We start from the raw sequence: 20221 nt of genomic DNA on the forward strand, positions 1-20221 counted from the left end.
ATAGGTTGGGCAGCCGACAGACCTGTCTGTCCAGGTATACCTGTCTGTCCCCCATCTAGTGTTTGTGTGTTTGTTTTTGTATTATTTTCACAGTGGTTGACAGGTACTTTCTTTTTGCATCATGCAGCAGCAGCAGCACTTTGTGCGTCTGAAGAAGGATTTTCAAATTGATCAGTTGTTTTTACGTCAGCCTGTAGTGACGTGAGGACAAAGGTGATGCGCTCATGTATCTAATCTCTTGGCGATATTCTCACGGGAGTCTTATGAATGACTTGTAAATGCAGCACAACAACACAACACATATAGCATTAATTACAGTATCTGATGATGACACTAAACTTGGATAACAAACATGCGTCATCGTGTTATTGATGTGTTCTTGAGTTGTAACATAAATCAGTTTAGAAATAAGAGCAATGCCTTTTTCAAGATACATATATTGCAGATTTTAACTCAGATTGTGCAATATATTCTAACTATCTATCTATCTTGACTGATGCATTGTTTTGTTGCTCTTGTTATATATTTGGTTATTCAGTGACATTAAACAATGTTTATGAAACTTGGTGGAAGGTTAAAATGGAAGAATTAATTAAGGCTTGTGATCTGGATACAAATTTGAGGACTAATGGAAAAACTAATGTACAGATCAGATCTTCGTTTGCAAAATAGAGACATTTGTTGCTTTTTTTTTTGAGAGGGTAAATGCTAATGGAAATCTGGCATAATTTGTCAGACACTGTTGTTGTTTTAGGCATCAATCCATCTGTAAATGGAAGCCATTCTGAAAATATGACTATTTCCATTTGAATAGCTGCTATTTTGTGAGAAGTTTGTGTCATCACACACCCAGCTCTGACAAATGGTCCCATGCCAAATGTTGTGCATATCAATATGTTTCCATGGCAATAAAATGTTCATAAAAGAAACACTGTAAATTATAATATGACAGGAAACTTTTTTCCTAAACACTGCTAAAATATGTTCTTTAATTTTTTTTTTTTTTTTACAACTGTCTCATAGCTACAAGGCCATTTTCTGAGAAAACAAAAATCCTCAACAGAAACTGTAATTAGCAGATTATAAAACTAAAACCAGAAACCTTTGTAGTGTGCAACAGGACGTGGAGGATATTTTATCACCCTGAGGTAAACGTTCCATTAAAGTGGACATAAATAGACATAAATATTGTGAATACTGTGGATCCAGGCTGGAAAAGAGCAAACCTGGAGTTAAGTCATTTTTTCATCCTTCTGATCCATTTTTCATTGTTTTACATTTGTTGAAGGAATAGTGTGAATAAAGTTCAACACAGCCACTGAAAAAATCCACCCGGCTTAATGACAGCACAGCAATGTATTACTTTTTGCTGAGCGCCTAGTCTAACCTAGGTGCTTAGCCTGGGTTCATGTGTTATACATCACAAAGTGAGGAACCTTGGGGTAATTTTTGATCCTACGTTGTCCTTTGACCTCCACATTAGGGACTTTATGAGGACTGCTTTCTTCCATCTAAGAAATATAGCAAATATTTGTCCCATCCTGTCTATGGCTGATGCTGAGACTCTGATTCATGCTTTTGTTTCTTCTAGATTGGACTATTGTAATGCTTTATTTTCTGGTTTACCACAGTCCAACATCAGGGGTCTTCAACTGGTTCAAAATGCTGCTGCCAGACTTCTAACACAAAGCAGAAGGTTTGATCATATTACGCCTGTTCTGGCATCCCTTCACTGGCTTCCGGTCTCTTTGAGATCGGATTTTAAAGTATTACTATTGGCCTACAAAACTGTTCACAGACTGGCACCCTCCTATCTGTCCGGCCTGGTTGAGTCCTATGTGCCGGTTGGGGCTCTGTGTTCACAGGGTGCAGGACTATTGTGTGTCCCGAGGGTGAAGAAAAAGTCAGCGGGTTACAGAGCTTTCTATCACCGCGCCCCAGCTCTGGGGAATGATCTGCCTGCGTTGATACGACAGTCGGACTCTGTGGAGACTTTTAAAGCCAGGCTGAAGACACATTTGTTCTCCCTGTTTTATCATTAGTATTTTATATGATTGTGTGTCTTTTTTTATTCCTTGTATTTATTTTACTTTTTTTTTTTTACCTTTTTATGGTTACTTTTTTTTATTGTTTTAATCTTATTTCATTTTATTCTGCTTTTAAATGATGTTTGTGACGCACCATGAGGCGATTGCTCATGATTTGGCGCTATATAAATTAATAAATTATTATTATTATTATTATTATTATTATTATGTAAGGGATTACTAATACATTTTTCAGCAATATCATGCTTGTTACATATTTCAGTAACGTGCATTACAACACATTTTTAACCAGAAAACAGCCTTGTGTGGGGGCTGTAGAGTGCGGCTTTGTCGCATTGATTTCCTCAAAAGCTGCATTGATAAATCCGCTGTGCACCCTGCAGATGTATAGATCAAAACTCTGATGGGATCGAATGAGACTCAGCCCAATAAAGCCTTTTTTTTTTTTTTTTGATTAGTCAGTTGAACTCGATTCGGTAAAAATTTGCTTGCTTCCTCTCAATTTTGTGTGCAAGGTGGAGCGAGCAGCCTGTGTTTGCTGCAGAGATCAACACAGCACCATGTGTTTTTAAAAAATATACAAACACACTGCTGTGCTTTATATATGTAATAAGGTTCTTTCTGGTAATCAGCCATGTGAGTCTGTTTCACTCTTTGATTGCACGGACTCGCAGAGCCAATACAGTGATTTTAAAAACAACCACCAAACCCTCTTTCCTTTCATGTCTGTTCTACAGTTCTTACACTGACCAATGGAAGGGCCGACCCACAGGGGTGAGGGGTCAGAAAGCTGCTCCCCCAATCCCTTAATGGTCCACTTTTGAAGACCGTTTGTGTGCAACATTATCATCATAATAATAATATTAACCAGATTCTACTACTTTGAAAAATAATACCATACCCACACATCAGGCCACCCCCTCCCCCTTTTTAGAAGAAAGTTGGTTTAACGCCCCCCTGAAATTAAATCATTTTTTTTTTACTAAAGTTTATTAAATGCCCACCCTTAAATAAATTAATTTCACGACCCCAACACATCATACAAAGCAAAAAAAGAATCAGTTTTCATGACGTTTTTCTCATGTCTTCCGTATCTTACCTGTAACGACATCATCAGTGTGCACTCGTAGTGGAATCTAAGTTTGTGCTGAAATGTGCTCTTATTTTGAAAGAGTCTTGTCCAAGAAAACAGGCAGTGTTTTGGCACAATGCTTAGTTTTGTGAAAGTTAAGACGGAATTCTGTTGTGACGGATTTTATGCCGCCGATGTGAGAGAGCACCTTAACGTCAACTGGACATCCACTGGCAAACTACGAACAAGTACAGGACAAAACAACTATCAGGAAAGTCCTCTGATGGCTTTTCAAATTTTAAAGGATGTACACAACTTTCCTACAGACTCACCAGACGTCAGCTGACATCACCTGACAAGGATTTAAAAAGTTTTCCTGTTGTGCTGCCTGGATATTTGCTACTGTACATTTCAACCAATCAGGTAAGTATCTGACGGGTCAGAACCCGCCCACTCAAAGCATATTGCATGAATATTCAGAATTCAGAAATGGACGCGAAGACAGGTGACACAAGTCCGTGGCCACATACCTAGAGAAAATATTTCAGTTCCAACATTAGGTGTGTTCCATGCAGGCCAAAGATCAAGGAAGTGATGGCGTTTAAAAATTCGCCATCAAATTTGAAAGAGCATCTTGAGGTAAGGCTAACTGTATGCTTCGCCGGTATGTAGCCCAGTATTTTAAAATAGTATTAAGATTTGATTTTGCAAAGGTAGAATCTGTTTCAACTACATTAAGTCATACAGACTTATAGCTGAACTCCAAACTCCGTTACGTTTCCTCAATGTGTTTTTTTGTCGAATTAAAGGATTTCATTCACATGTGGCACTGTGGCAGCTAGTGCTAACACTACCTCAGCCATTTGGAATCATCCTGCAAGCAGTTGAAACGTAGCTGTGTTCAAACCTCGCCTACCAACTACGCCTAGTGGTGTAAATGGTAAATGGATAAATGGACTGCATTTATATAGCGCTTTTCCATCTGCGTCATGGTGTGAGGAAATTATCATACGAGCCCACATGTGGTGCCAACCAAAGTATATGCCAGAGGCGATTGCTGGACAGCAAGGGAAGCTCAGCTTCCCCTAAAATGTCAGAAAATAAGTGATCAAATATATACTGTTGTGTGTACATGTCATTGACTAAATATGTGCTACAACGCGCTAAACTTTTGTTCAGAATCAGCTTCTTATCACTGGGAACGACGCGGCTTTCCTCTCACTCAAACCCGCAGCTTCAACAGTGCTTTAAACAGACTTCAATAGCGACACAAAGCATGTAGCGAAACGAGACGAGTCATTGGATAAATGCTGGGCTTTGTCCCGCCCATCGGACGCTCAGCGTGTCCGGGGGTCTATGGGGCAGTGGGCGGGCTTCGGCTGGCCCGGACGCTCAGCTTCTGCATGATGATTGGATGATCTGTCTGAGGCTGAATCCCTTTTTGATTGACAGCGAAATGAGCGAATCGGCGATCTTTTGGTGTAACCATCTGTGGGAGCATTTTCATTCTGTTCTGAGTTGAACCGGAGACTTTCCTAATCCTCTTAGTGGCATTTTCTTTGTTAAAAACGACTAGCGACAAATCGAGCTTCTATTTCTGGTGGGGTTTTTTTGTAGCTGCTTGTGTTTGGAGACTGACTTCTATCACTCTTTCTGTCATCTCAGTTTCTGTTCCTACCGAGCAGCGGGTGCTGCTGAGCTCCTCCACCGTCACAAAGCGCTCACAGGCGGACAAACTTCACACGAGCCTCGCGCCAGTCCCAGCTAGCGAGCTAGCTAGGTAGCAAGCTGCACATGATGACAGACAATTTGAATGTTGTGGACCAGATTCTGGCGAAGCCATTTGATAGTCTTCCTTACGAAGAAAAACTTAGTTAAACAGCAGGGCAGATCAACTCCTCAGATTAATTTGGTGCAAAAGGTGGGGAAAGTAACAGGTCTGCGCTTCTTGGAATTGGTCAATCCAGGGAAATTTGATGAGATGAGACAAGTGTTTCCAGAGGAGGCATTTCAGAGTGTCTTGAAAAGTTTTGGCCAGTTCTTTGATTCCGGGAGACTGAGGTCTGAACTTCAAGTCCTATATTCAAACCAGGACTTGCAGGGCAACAGGGGAAAGCTGTGTGATTTCTTGCTGTTTCTGAAAGACATGGAGTTGGACAGTGCAATGCCTCAAGTGTACAAACTATTGTCATTAGTGGCAACGATTGGAGCTACATCTGCAGGTGTAGAGAGGAGCTTCTCCTGTTTAAAGCAGCTCAAGTCTTACACACGCAACACCATGGGCCAAGGCCGTTTAAGCAGCCTAGCTCTGCTGGCCATTGAGAGGACACTAGTCAAGTCCCTGGAAAAGACGCCTTGTTGGTAGGGTCACAGATAATTTTCTTGAAAAGGAACAGAGGGTAGAATTTACATATAAATAAACCGACACATTTTATGATGTAGGCCGAAATTGAGCTTCCCCTCCTTGAAAGACCAGCATCCGCCACTGGTATACGAGGTCTGTGATGAAAAAAGCGGTCCTTTTTATTCTTTTCAAAAAATAAATGGATTTGATTCATATGTTTTTACCTCGTGCACATGCGTGAGTTTTTTCACGCGTGTCGGTGACGTCATTCGCCTGTGGGCAGGCCTTGAGTGAGGAGTGCTCCACCCCGCCCGTCGGAATCTTTGTCTGAATAGCCGCTGCGGACGGCACGTGTTGCTTTATCAAAATTTTTTCTGGACCTGTGAGGAATATCCGAGTGGACACTATTCGAGAAATTAAGCTGGTTTTCGGTGAAAAGTTTAACGGCTGATGAGAGATTATGGGGTGTTTCTGTCACTGTAAGGACTTCCCACGGAGCGGGACATCGCGCAGTGTTTCCAGGCGCCGTCGTCGGCCTGTTTCGACCTGAAAACATCCTAATTTAAGGCTTAATTCACCCAGGATGTCGTGAGAGAACAGAGAAGATTCAGAAGAGGCCGGCATGAGGACTTTATGCGGACATTCCACTGTTTAAGGACATTTTTTAATGAAAGACGTGCGCGCAAATTCGCCGAGTCGTTTCCGTGACGACTCAGCAAATCTGTGTGCGCCGCAACAGGAAAAACACCTCCGTGTTGAAAACCATTTGTAAATTCAGGCGGCTTTTGATGGCTTTCAACAAGTGAGTAACTGAGAAATTGTTTAACAGCTTGGGCATGTTCCAACTTGCCCGTTAAGGTTTCCAACGGAGGTGTTTTTTCTGTCGCGACCCCCCGCAGTCGGGTCTGGCCCGACATGCGACTCTGCCCGCACGTTCTTTCATTACAAATTGTCCGTTAACAATGGAATGTCTGAATAAACTCCTCATGCCGACTTCTTCTGAAAGTTCTCTGTTCTCTGACGACTTCCTGGGTCAACAGAGCCTGAAATGTGGAAACGGCGAGACGCTGCCGCCTCGAAGCGCAGATCGCTGTCAGGCACCGTGGGCCGTCCTTACAGCGACACTACCAGACCAAAATCTCTTATCAGCCGTTAAAATTTTTACCGAAAACCAGCTGAATTTATCGAATGGTGTCCACTCAGTTGTGCCTTACAGTTTTGAAAAAATTTTGATCAAACAAAGCAGCAGTCTCTGAGCCATTCCTAAACAATGAAAAAACGACGAGAGGGTGGGCGACTCCTCACTCAAAGACTGCCCACAGGCGAATGACGTAACCGACAGGCGTGAAAAAACTCTCGCATGCCCACGAGGGTTCAAGCATGTCTGATGTAATCACACGTGATTCAAATCCATATGGTTTTTGAAAAAAATAATAAGGTCCGTTACTTTTATCACAGACCTCGTATGCATAATCATTATAACATTGCTGGGATTTTCTTCAGAATTAGCGTAAATGACTAGCTTCAGTTCTGCCCTCCCTAGCTTCTAGCTATTATGGGATTCGCAAACTCGTGTCCCTTCCCGCCACACAAATTCGCCACACAACCTCGAAACCGTTTGTCTTTGTTGGTTATAAACGTTTTCCGATGGTGCGCAACATGAATTTCCTCTCTAATAATCCTTTGGACACTTCCAAATGGCACAGCAGTCACGGGTGGTGCGTTTGAGGATTTTGTGTCATGTGTCAGTTTTTTATTCCACAGTTTATGCATTCGCCTTAATTTGTATCTATAAAATTACCATTTTATCAAAGCTGGAAAATAAATGACACTGTAATATTATCTTATAGTAATAATCATGTTGTGAAAACTGTATTTAGTACTTTTGCATCCTTGCAAATGTATTAAATTTATATTCTTAAATTACTATTACTACTATTGCTGTGTTTTATTGGTAGTATCACCATTACTGACTAATGTTACTGTCTTTATAGAGAAAACACAGATCTCTGCTCCAAGACTACATGGAGGCAACGAAAAAAAGACATGCAATACCCTCAGGGGTTGAGGGCCCCACGAAACAGAGGAGACTTGAGGACACTAAAGCCTCCCAGAAGTCCATGGACCTTGCAGTCGTGAATTTCGTAGTTGATGGTTTGCACTCCTTTGGAGTAGTGGAGCAACCTGCGTTCATCAAATAACTGCAAAAACTCCCCTCAACTACACTGTCGTATCCCGCACAACACTGCGACACCAGATAGACAAGCACACAAAGACAATGAAAGAGAGTGTGAAGATGATGCAACATGTTGACTGCATAGCCACCACAACCGACTGCTGGACGGCCCACAGGCAAAGTTTTCTGGGCATCACTGCCCACTGGATTGATCCAGACAGTCTTCAGAGGGAGTCTGCTGCTCTGGCGTGCAGAAGACTTAAAGGGGCTCACACACACGACATGTTAGCAAGTTGTCTCAATGAAATACACACCGAGTACGGCATCAGTGGGAAGATTGTGAGGACCACTACAGATAACGCCTCAAACTTTGTGAAGGCCTTCAGAGTTTTTGCCTCTGAAAATGACAATTCTGTGGACAGTGAGGAAGATGATGATGATCCAGAAGAGGAGACTGAAGCTGTTGACATTGAGGCATTGTTGGAGGTAGAAGATGACTCCTTCTGGTATCAACTCCCCAAACATCACCGCTGCGCCTGTGATCTCATTAATTTGATTGCAACTGTCGATGCAAAAAAAGTGGAAACAAATGTTGCGTACAGGAACGCATCTCGCTCAGCTTTTGCCAAGTGCTTTGGTCTTTGGAATAAGAGTGCCCACTCAGCTGCTGCTGCAGAGGTCATTGAAAAAGAGTGCAAACTGCAACTTGTTCGTCCAGTTGAGACCAGGTGGAACTCCTACTTCCTTGCTGTTGAGCGGCTACTGAGAATAGTGCGAGAAAGTGGGGAAGGAGCCATCAGAGCAGTAACCATTGCTCTTAAAGTCCCCATGTAAGTATGACTCGAATCAGATATATTTACAGTTGTAGTGTTTTTTTTTTTATGTACATGAAATGGCTACAACCTCTATAAAATGTCGTGGTACGACCAAGAATAACCTTAAAATAGATTGATTTTCTAAAACATGGCTGAGATATTCATCATTTACATCTTTTTTCCATTCCGTTTCTACATGTCCTTTTCACCACATTGCTATTTTTACTTGTTACTAATAATCTGAAATGCAAAACAGATGTTGAGGATAAGGTTTAATGACTTGTGTAACAACACAGTATATCTATATGTGTTGCATTACTCATATTGCATTCTATTGTGCTGTATATTACAGGTTCAGCCCTGCAGAACTTGAATTCCTGACAGAGTATGCAGCCGTCATGAACCCTGTCTCTAAGGCACTGAATATCCTGCAGGGAGAGGTGAATATATAGATATTCAAACAAGTTCCTAATTCAGACTGTATGAATTAATGTATTAGAAAAAGTTGGCCATCTATATATTGCTATATTTTAAGTAACTTTGTCATACTATATATGGGGATGTACTAGGGCTGTAACGATACACTCAACTCACAATTCGGTTCGTGTCACGATCTTTGACCTACAGTTCAATACACCCCACGATTTTTTAAATGTATCTTTTCAAGTAATTAATTTGCTTTTTTCACATTTGCCAACATTATAAAATAAAATTATAAATAAAAACTATGATAGTTTATAGGTAGAAAAGGTTACAAGAGGCTACTAATAATTTTTAAAAAAGTTTAAACATAATAATGATGATTTGAAGCTTGGAAGCTCTATCACATCATATCATGTGTTTTTTTTTCTGGACTTAAGGGTAACAGAACTTTGAAATGGCGTATCACGATACTGCCTTCTTGCACCGCGATACAGTATTGTGACTATACAAATCAATCAATCAATCAACTTTTTTCTTATATAGCGCCAAATCACAACAAACAGTTGCCCCAAGGTGCTCTATATTGTAAGGCAAGGCCATACAATAATTATGAAAAACCCCAACGGTCAAAACGACCCCCTATGAGCAAGCACTTGGCTACAGTGGGAAGGAAAAACTCCCTTTTAACAGGAAGAAACCTCCAGCAGAACCAGGCTCAGGGAGGGGCAGTCTTCTGCTGGGACTGGTTGGGGCTGAGGGAAAGAACCAGGAAAAAGACATGCTGTGAAGGGGGGCAGAGATCGATCACTAATGATTAATGCAGAGTGATGCATACGGAGCAAAAGAGAAAGAAACAGTGCATCATGGGAACCCCCCCACAGTCTACGTCTAAAGCAGCATAACCAAGGGATGGTCCAGGGTCACCTGATCCAGCCCTAACTATAAGCCTTAGCGAAAAGGAAAGTTTTAAGCCTAATCTTAAAAGTAGAGAGGGTGTCTGTCTCCCTGATCTGAATTGGAGCTGGTTCCACAGGAGAGGAGCCTGAAAGCTGAAGGCTCTGCCTCCCATTCTACTCTTACAAACCCTAGGAACTCACAGTAAGCCTGCAGTCTGAGAGCGAAGCGCTCTAATGGGGTAATATGGTACTACGAGGTCCCTAAGATAAGATGGGACCTGATTATTCAAAACCTTATAAGTAAGAAGAAGAATTTTAAATTCTATTCTAGAATTAACAGGAAGCCAATGAAGAGAGGCCAACACGGGTGAGATATGCTCTCTCCTGCTAGTCCCCGTCAGTACTCTAGCTGCAGCATTCTTGAACCAACTGAAGGCTTTTTAGGGAACTTTTAGGACAACCTGATAATAATGAATTACATAGTCCAGCCTAGAGGAAATAAATGCATGAATTAATTTTTCAGCATCACTCTGAGACAAGACCTTTCTGATTTTAGAGATATTGCGTAAATGCAAAAAGGCAGTCCTACATATTTGTTTAATATGCGCTTTGAATGACATATCCTGATCAAAAATGACTCCAAGAAATCCTTATGTTTGTTTCATAAGGGTATCCACATGGGATGGCTGGTGCCAACAATCACCATTCTGGCGGAGAAACTGCACCGCCTTCAAGCTTCATGCAATTTTATTACAGAGATTAGAGCATGCCATAGGTATTAAAGGCACTGCGCTGCGGTGGTTTGAATCATATTTATCTAATAGATTACAATTTGTTCATGTAAATGGGGAATCTTCTTCACAGACTAAGGTTAATTATGGAGTTCCACAAGGTTCTGTGCTAGGACCAATTTTATTCACTTTATACATGCTTCCCTAGGCAGTATTATTAGACAGCATTGCTTAAATTTTCATTGTTATGCAGATGATACCCAGCTTTATCTATCCATGAAGCCAGAGGACACACACCAATTAGCTAAACTGCAGGATTGTCTTACAGACATAAAGACATGGATGACCTCTAATTTCCTGCTTTTAAACTCAGATAAAACTGAAGTTATTGTACTTGGCCCCAAATCTTAGAAACATGGTGTCTACCAGATCCTTACTCTGGATGGCATTACCCTGACCTCTAGTAATACTGTGAGAAGTCTTGGAGTCATTTTGATCAGGATATGTCATTCAATGCGCATATTAAACAAATATGTAGGACTGCTTTTTTGCATTTGCGCAATATCTCTAAAATTAGAAAGGTCTTGTCTCAGAGTGATGCTGAAAAAACTAATTCATGCATTTATTCCTCTAGGCTGGACTATTGTAATTCATTATTATCAGGTTGTCCTAAAAGTTCCCTGAAAAGCCTTCAGTTAATTCAAAATGCTGCAGCTAGAGTACTGATGGGGACTAGAAGGAGAGAGCATATCTCACCCATATTGGCCTCTCTTTATTGGCTTCCTGTTAATTCTAGCATAGAATTTAAAATTCTTCTTCTTACTTATAAGGTTTTGAATAATCAGGTCCCATCTTATCTTAGGGACCTCATAGTACCATATCACCCCAATAGAGCGCTTCGCTCTCAGACTGCAGGCGTACTTGTAGTTCCTACACTCTCAGAAATGAAGGTACGGATTTGTCCTCTTAGGGGTACACTTTCAGAAATAAGGGTATATTATGAGACCATTTATGTACTCATAGGTACAAATCTGGAACATTGTAACTTATATGGTTCATTATTGGACCTTAGGATACATAATTGAGCTTTTTGGGAGTAAAAATGGTACAACATACATTTTAAAATTCAAAAAGAACATAAATGTACCATTTAGGTCAAAAGGGTACAAAAAAGTACCCCACATGGTTCAGATTTGAGCATAGAGGGTACAAAAATGTCACCAAGTTGGAACTATTTTGAATTAATGCGCATTAATACATGAATAGCAGTACCAATGAGGAAGGACATTGTCTGTTGTACTACGGTCTTCTAATCACTTTCCCGGGTGAGGACACTGGATTTGGATATCCTTATGGAGGCCACTGTTTTATGTGCTCTTTCCACCAAAGAGCTTTTGGGAAAAATTATTCAGTCCGGGATAGATGTGTCCGAGGAGGAAGCCAAACGATTCAGCGGTAAGTTTGAACAAATTGTGGACTAAAAGTTTTATTCTTTTGTAAATTACACTGCATGAAAAGTGACTCAAATGTCGTTTAAACCGTGGCTGGTGTATGCCCGTGTCTGGGTCAAGTTATTGTTGTTATTTTTTATGTGGATTTTATGTATAATGGACGTGAAAAGTTAGGTTAGCATTAGCTTCTGTTTGCGCGGGCACTAGTTATCTTTGGGCGGGAGGCTACACACTGAATACAGGGCCTTTCACACTGAATACGTCAAATGCATCAAAAATCGGTCTAAAAAGCATTATTTTCAATGAGACGCATTGCTTTTTAGATGCGTCGCGTCAAAAGCCGAGCTAAACCGACGCTGCTTACGGGAGCGCGCATCGCCTCCTGTCGGCAGGCTGACGCAGTCAAGGTTCAATCCAACTTCCGACACTCTGGGCTGTGATGTAGCTTCGCGCTGTCCAATAGGAACGACGCGTCGGGCCAAAACACGGAAGACTAGTGACAGAAACCACTGATCTATAAAAAACGGATCGGTAACCACTGATCTCTACAACACGGATTGGTAACCACTGATCTATAAGAAAACAGATCGGTAACCACTGATCTCTACAACACGGATTGGTGCAGAAACCACTGATCTATACAAAACAAACCTGTCACAGGACTGCTCATTTTATAAAGCAGTTTTGAAGAAAAATCCTTGGAAATGTTTTTGTTTTTGTTAACTCAGAATTTCTGATTACTGTTTAAAAAAAGTTTAGAACACTTGTACTTAAAATAGCTAAATAAATTAATAAATGGTTCTTTAGAAACCTTTCATCAGTACATTTATTTATTTTTAGACAAATAAAATAACATGGAAACTTGTACATTTTTTAAGTCTGGTAGATAATTTATATCTCATTTCAACCAAAAAACACACTAAATAAATAGTTAAATACAAATGTTTATTATAAATGCAACAGGAAATAATTTAACACTGATTGTAAAGTAGGATTTCTGTGACATAAACCTCATGATGAATTTTTTTATAGTCATTTCAACTTGTAATTTTGTCAAAATATGTAATTGCCTTTAAAGTCATCAGGACAGAGTCATGTCTAAAATATGAATTTGAGCACAATAAGTGGAGAGCTTCTACAGCACTTGTCCAAAATGTCTTTTGACTTTGATTCGTGGACATTTTTAATGATCCGTTCATTTATTGTTAAAATATAAAATGAAACAGCTTTTTAAAAAATCATAAAATAGTTGCTGTTGAAACAGCCTTTTATTTAGAAGCAGGTGATGTTATGCTAGATTCTCTGGACCAGATGAAGGTCTCTTCTGCAGCTTTGAACTCTGGTGGTGTTGCTGAAAAGCAGAGATGTTTTCTTTCGACTGGACTTCGTGGTGTTCAGCTCATCAATGGAAGTTTGGTTGTCTGCACAGCAAATGTTCCTGATTGGGACAAATAAAAATATTTCTTTAAATATAAAGAAACACTAAACGGTTAATATATAAAAAAAAAAAGGGGGGGAAAAACGCCCGAAAAAATAAGTTATTTCAAGTTGAGCTTTTGTGGTCTCTGAAAAAAGCTGTAGCTTTATTTGGTAAAAATAAGAGACTGAATCATTTACAAATTAAAGTGTTCACTCAGATCAACTGTGCTAAAAGGCTACGCTATCGTTAGACGATCATTAAACCTTCACAGCAGTTCAGTAAACATCACGTTTTATTTTTACATTATTCTCACCTCGATAAAGCTGCAGAACTAAACTCCGTTGGCCAAACTGGGACTTCGCATATATCCAAAAAGTGGGAAATTTTGGACTGAGTGGGTTTGCTCCATCACCCCGGCTGCCTGCCTCGATCTGCCCAGTGATGATGTCTGAAGGCCGGCTTCTCCGTGTGGGTTGGCTTGCTGTCGCGGTTTGATAGATATCCCACCAAGTCGTCAGTCCTCCCTCGGTCGGCGTCACTCCGAAAAGGCCTGCAGTATTCAGTGTGAAAGGCCCATAAGCTAGCGTCAAATCCTGCTCAGCTGCAATACAGTGCTTTAGTGGCTCAAAATAGTGCGATGCTTTTGCATCTCCATCAGTCAGCAAGCCTCCTCATATACAAATACATTTTAAATATATCTTCTTTATTTCATTTGCATGCTTGAGTCGAGCCGTGAAAACAGCCAGTGTGGGTCTAACCCAAGTCCACTCCTGCAGCACCGCTTTGCGCTTATGAGAGGAGCTGACAACAGCTTGCTTACAGTCCACTCTCTAATGCTTTGACGTTTTGGTGGAATGTTGCTGCTAGTTTGGTCAAATGAATGATTTGGGATAAGATGGCTATTTTTGTGGTGTTTTTGTAAGTAAACAACTGCTAGCTTATACATATTTGAAATGCCAATTAAATTAGAACTTTGTGGTTTCTGAAATAAAATGCAGTCTAAACTGAAATTTTACTCACTGCATTGCCTATGAGTTGCTAACTTTGTGTGATCTCTTTTTTTTTTGTAGAAAATGAGGTGGATGGAGAGACTGTTCCAACCAGTCCCAGCAGAAGACTGCCCTCCCTGAGCCTGGTTCTGCTGGAGGTTTCTTCCTGTTAAAAGGGAGTTTTTCCTTCCCACTGTAGCCAAGTGCTTGCTCACAGGGGGTCGTTTTGACCGTTGGGGTTTTACATAATTATTGTATGGCCTTGCCTTACAATATAAAGCGCCTTGGGGCAACTGTTTGTTGTGATTTGGCGCTATATAAAAAAATTGATTGATTGATTGACTGTTGACTGTGGCTTGACAGAAATATGATTGCTTTTTTGTTTCAAGGTTCTTTCAAAAAACAACTTATATTCAAACAGTTTGTAAACAGTCTTAAGGAGACCGTTTTTACACTCACACTTGAACCTGTACCACCACAGGATTTGCAACAATCACCATCTGGGACATCCAGGTATGAGCACATTCTACTTTATGATCACTTTGTAACTATTTCAGGGTATATGCCTGATCTTATAAAGTATTAAAGGTTGTTAAATTAAACTATCTAAATTTCAGGCCCCTAAAGTGTGTGTGTGTATGTATGTGTGTATATATATATATATATATATATATACATTTTCATTGGTAACAATTGTGGAGTATTAACGTTTTCTTAGAAGACACATATTAATCGGACCTAATTACAAATAACTGATGTTATTGAAATATGACTTTTTGATTCCCCCCCCCCCCCCCCCCCCCCTCCAAAATGGGCTTAACATTCGGTCCATAAAGGATAAATAGAGGAGGAAATGTAGACTTCATTCAAAGACTGGCGCCAAAAGCCATGATGTTACAATCCAACTGTAAAAAACTTGTGAAAATAATAAAACTAATTAAATTAAAGTCTGTTCTTTACTAAAGTAAATTAGAACAATGAAGCAGTGGGACTTATTGTGTGGAGAAAAGATTATGTTGTTTTGCCCCTGTCTTAAAGTAACCCTAATGATGTACTTGTTATTATTACACTGATTGCACAACTTTGTTTTTGTAGCCACTAACGACTGGGAGTGAAGCATGCTGGGGTCATTCTGAACTGGGAGTGAAGAGCTGGGGTTATTATGTTTTTGCAAGAGGAAATACCTTTTTGATGCCTGTTGATTAAAGGAATTATGTGCGCCAGAGAGTTTGAGATGGCCACTCACCCTCCCTTCGCGCACACACTAGAAAAGAGGGGGCAGAGCCATGCTCCGATAGAGTCTGCTGCAGGTTTCGTACGAACGCCCAGCTGGTTGACAAGCGCACTCTACCGAAAGGTGTTGGCTCTCCACCTTAAAGGCGTCACGGTAAGAGAGAAAGAGATATTTTATGCGCTGCAACCACTTGTGTTTGATGTAACTGCTTTTGTGGGAATAAATATACGCCTGTTTGTTCTAGCAAAATGCAGTCTGTGTGATCATTTCTGTGTGCCGATCTGACCGAACCTTGTTTCAAAACACTTATCAATTCTGCATTTTTGAACAGGAAGTAACTAGTTTTTAGCGAGTTTGGGATCGAAGGTTGTAACTTCACTGTTAACATGGAAATTCGCCATGTTTGTGGTGCAAGACAACATTTTTCATAGACTAACATTGGCTAAAAACAATATAAAAAGTAGATAAAAGAGCTGAGGAACAACTCCGTTAGCTCCCAGGTCACTATTGGTAAATATATGTAAAACACTGTGGTGTCAAAATGTGTTTATGTGAACGATAACTCGTGTTAAATCTAAAGTGGCTTATTATTGAGGAATGCGCGAGAAATCCCAGAAATCGTAGCGTTGCAATGACCCAATCCCAAGCTCTATTATTTCTCGATCATTAATGGACTTCACAATGAACAAACTGTAAGATATAGGTCGATGTTTTACTTTAGTATTGGAAGAACACGAAAAATGCACAATAGGATCCCTTAAATGTTACATTAGTTTTAAAAAAAAAAGTCTTAAAGGTATTGCATTTCTCTTGAGGCTGCTGCATACACACGATGAATTTATTTCTCATTTACTCAATTACAGATTGCCAACAAATTTTGAAATCCCATCATTCCCTGCAAATCTACAGACCAAACTCAGTAACAAAGAACCATGTCATAGGAACTCAAAAGACAGACACACAATTGTGAGAGTTTTGTATGAGGCTATGGCACAATTCACACTGTAAGTATGTACATTGTGGTCACAAATGTTGGGCTAAGGGCAAAGTGTTAATGTTTATATTTGGATCTTTTCATTGTAGGTATCCCTGAAATTCAGAGTATGTACAGGTAGTAAAAATGCTCATCGTGAAATATCCTTTCCTGAAGGACATTGAAGGAAATGGTTATGTAAGTGTTTTGTTTCAGTTACTGTTATAAATGAAATAATGCTACACTGCATCCAGAATTATGTAATTTGGAGGTTGAAATCTGCACAATAAAAACAAAATACAATTTTCATTTGGGTTTTGATAAATTAAGAGGGCTTTAAATAATTATTATATTCTAAAAACTTGCAAGGCTAGCACAGGCATCATGATTTTAAAGCCAAATTATGCTGCAAAGATGCATACCCTATTGACTGGTGTAAATTTACGTGAGCAAAAAATGGTTGATGATTTGCTGACAGCAAAAAGCGACAAATCAAGAAACAACTGATTTCATAAATTGTAGAGGGTTTACTAAAGGGGCTTCCTATGAAGAAGTGGCCGTAATTGTTTTGGATGATTATATATGCACTGTAAATAAAAGCATTCTCTCTCTTTCTCAACTAGCACACATGGCACGCGTCATTAAAAAATAAGTTTAAAATGGAGCGGGAGCCTTTGGTCCAATGTGATGAGGTTCAACAGTTCAAGAGGAAGTTTGGTCATCAAAATTCAAAGAAGTCCTGTAACTCTGCATCTGGAACCACAAAGCGACAACACATGGTCAGTATTCAATGCATGCCTATCTTTTCACTTAAGTATTATGTTGTGTTTTATAAATTTGTTTCTCCTTAACTTTTAGGAACCAGTCACACTTACAGAAGATGCAACATCCATTGATGCTCACGTGAAGATTCTAAATAGCCAGTACCAAAAGATGATTCCTGATCATGCAGTAGTTCAAGATCGCATGCAACAAACATTTGCATGGCGTCAAAAAGAGATTGCTGAAGGAATGTCTGTGGAGGACATTTTGACAAAGTATCCCTTTTTAAGAACCACAAATGGAGTAAGTGTTGTCTGTACATTATCACTTTTAGTTTGCTCTTTAATCATTGACTTCTACAACTTCTGTGTAGCTGGCTGATGAGTTGGAGCGTATCCATCCAGAAGTGGGAAACTTATCAAAGAAGTTTAAAGACGAGTTAAAATTCATCAGTGCAAAAGTACTTGAGCACACAAGAGGGAAGACTTCAATCTTTGATCACTACCAGGATGCCAAAGATGAAGCACTGACTGAAAATGCACAAGGTATGACTCAGTGGCGTGCAGTGGGAAGTAGGGAGTAAGGGTGCTCATGATTAACTGGTTAATCGATTAATTGCTATCAATTTAAAGAAATGCTAACAAGTTAAGTGGTATAGAAGAAAGTAGCTGAAGTGCCATCAGAGATCTAAGAGGATTCCATAAACTATATGAGGTACACTCCTTTAATTTGGTGAGGTAATCATTTTACTTATGTGATTATGCTTCAATCAAATATAATCACAAATAGAAATTAATTACATATAACCAAGAGCTTTTGGTTATATGAAAGATCATGGTTATAGAAAATAATTTTACAATGGGATACAGCCAGTGGTTAAAAATATACATTATACAAATTCAATTATGATTTTTTTTTTTTTTTTTTGTAGGTTCTTTTGTTGTCAAAATATTGTTACTAAACAATACTTGACATTTTCACTCAGTATGATGCTTGGTGGCAAAGCATTCTCAATCAAAGTGTCAGGAACTCCCTGAACCAACTATTAGTTTATATTCATCAGACTTTGACATTTTTGCAGTGTTCAGTAATGCACTAGTAGTAGAGGATTGGATTGCCTTTGTTGCTTCTTTGGAGAAAAAAAAAAAATCTTCTGACTGGATCCATTTAGCCAACTAAGGGATTTCAGAAATCAAAACCATTATTTTCCAAATGACAAAATGAAAAGCATCATAGCTCTCCTTGAAAAAAACAAAGTGAACATCCTCAACAATCTGCTTTTGTACAGAAACAGAAAGGAAATTGTTCTTTGGACAATTTAAAATGTAATTGAACAAGTTATTTTTAAACTGTTTCAAAAGTTCATGAATATAAGGAGCAGTGTCAGCAACATATAGCAACGTAATGTCCTGGTGCTCTGATACCAGCTTTATCGTTGTTAATGTAATATATATTTTTCCACAGATATCAATCTACGAGCAACTGCCATTTTCATGCCAATATTTTTCAAAGAGAAGATTGATCATTTCATTACTCTTGGAGAGGTATGTAGTAAATGTTTCCTCAGTGATATTTTTAATATATAAAAGAAATACATTGAATTGTGTCAACTGGGCTTAAATTTCAAATGTGAAGATGCTTCACCACTCATTTGAGTACCTTCTTCGACTTACCTGAACTTTATTTATCTTTACATGTTTCATCTGATGACAGCTGAAACATGTAAAGATAAAAATCGACATCTTAAGACCTAGTCAGTCATAAAATGATATAATACGGTATATAACATAACTTTTGATATTTTCTTTTACAGCAAGACCCAGTACATCCATATCCTACTATTCAGCTGCTGGAAGAAGACTGGAAAAAAGACATTCACCATCAGAGTCCCAAATGTGGTTAAGTGGACAGCGTTGAGGTGTGCCGTTGTTCTGGCATTGAGGATGGAGTCATGGCTGTATTCTGTGTATACTTCATTTTCAACATTCATTATCCACGCAGCCTCAAGAACACTTTAAATTTCCTTCAACGATATATGCGAAAATATCACTGGGAAGGGGACCAAGCTTTGGCCAATAACTGTTAGCCGCAAAATAAATCTTCTTTATTGATGCCACAGCCATATCAATGTCCAAAGTGTTCCCGCAGAGTATTCACACTAACTAAATTAATCCTAACATTGGACTAATCCATGCCCATGAGCCCAACTTCCAAATTTCATGTGGATTAATAACTGTTGTTCCTCTTTCAAAATATTTGAATCATTTAGACGACACGTATATCGCAAGCATTGTAATGGTGACCCTGAAAATAACTGTGCTGAGGAGGACTTTGCTGGAAATGACTCTACTGAGAGGGACATTGAGGTATCATCAGTTGTTGAAGATTTAAATGAACATTTCCCATCTGCTGCAAAAACTGCACCTTCGATTGATGCACTTTCAAAAGACTTTAAAAACAATTTGTTTAATTTCGTTTTAAAATGTCGAGAAAAAAACCTTCCTGTGTCCGTACAAAAGGAGATTGTTGAGGATGTTAACTTCCTTTTTTGTTTTTTTCAAGGAAACTATGATGCTTTTATAACCCATCATTTGGAAAGTAACGGTTTTAATATTTCTGAAATTCCTGAGTTGGCTAGAGTGATCCAGTCGGATGATTTTTTCAAAAAAGCAACAGAGGCAATCCAATCCCCGTACTGCATTACTGAACACTGCAAAAATGCACTACAAATGACAGAGCCGGTGGATTAGAAACTAACAGATGACAAAGGAAAAGTAATAGGTAGCTGTTCATACGTGCCAATTCATAAGGTCCTCAAAAACTACTGTTCAAATGAGGAGATTAAGGATGTTATTTTTTCCAGCCATACACCAGATTCTAATTTTCT

The 20221-nt window shown here is 39.3% G+C and overlaps 2 protein-coding genes across 2 annotated transcripts; both read left to right on the top strand.

Annotated features, from left to right (window-relative positions):
- The first annotated feature begins 3621 nt into the window (after positions 1-3621).
- LOC117511739 lies at positions 3622-14569 on the top strand. Its single transcript, XM_034171642.1, has 4 exons — positions 3622-3759; positions 7459-8470; positions 8808-8895; positions 14447-14569. The coding sequence occupies exons 2-4, from the start codon at positions 7743-7745 to the stop codon at positions 14504-14506; spliced, it is 876 nt and encodes a 291-aa protein (XP_034027533.1). The 5' UTR covers positions 3622-3759; positions 7459-7742; the 3' UTR covers positions 14507-14569.
- Positions 14570-16470: 1901 nt separating this feature from the next.
- LOC117511740 (sterile alpha motif domain-containing protein 3-like) lies at positions 16471-19258 on the top strand. The gene is made up of 7 exons (XM_034171644.1): positions 16471-16603; positions 16683-16770; positions 17196-17351; positions 17431-17637; positions 17708-17879; positions 18799-18878; positions 19148-19258. Exons 2-7 carry the CDS (start codon positions 16720-16722, stop codon positions 19235-19237), a joined length of 756 nt encoding a protein of 251 aa, XP_034027535.1. The 5' UTR covers positions 16471-16603; positions 16683-16719; the 3' UTR covers positions 19238-19258.
- Positions 19259-20221: the final 963 nt, after the last annotated feature.

The sequence above is a fragment of the Thalassophryne amazonica genome, chromosome 6 (assembly GCF_902500255.1).
Source record: "Thalassophryne amazonica chromosome 6, fThaAma1.1, whole genome shotgun sequence".
Classification (NCBI taxonomy): Eukaryota; Metazoa; Chordata; class Actinopteri; order Batrachoidiformes; family Batrachoididae; genus Thalassophryne; species Thalassophryne amazonica.

Coding starts and splice junctions, on each gene's coding strand:
- LOC117511739 (XM_034171642.1), top strand. CDS start 7,743: ATGAAAGAGAGTGTGAAGATGATGCAACATGTTGACTGCATAGCCACC. Junction 8,471..8,807: donor ATTGCTCTTAAAGTCCCCAT/GTAAGTATGACT, acceptor TGTATATTACAG/GTTCAGCCCTGCAGAACTTG. Junction 8,896..14,446: donor TGAATATCCTGCAGGGAGAG/GTGAATATATAG, acceptor TTTTTTTTGTAG/AAAATGAGGTGGATGGAGAG.
- LOC117511740 (XM_034171644.1), top strand. CDS start 16,720: ATGCTCATCGTGAAATATCCTTTCCTGAAGGACATTGAAGGAAATGGT. Junction 17,638..17,707: donor TTTTAAGAACCACAAATGGA/GTAAGTGTTGTC, acceptor ACTTCTGTGTAG/CTGGCTGATGAGTTGGAGCG. Junction 17,880..18,798: donor ACTGACTGAAAATGCACAAG/GTATGACTCAGT, acceptor ATTTTTCCACAG/ATATCAATCTACGAGCAACT.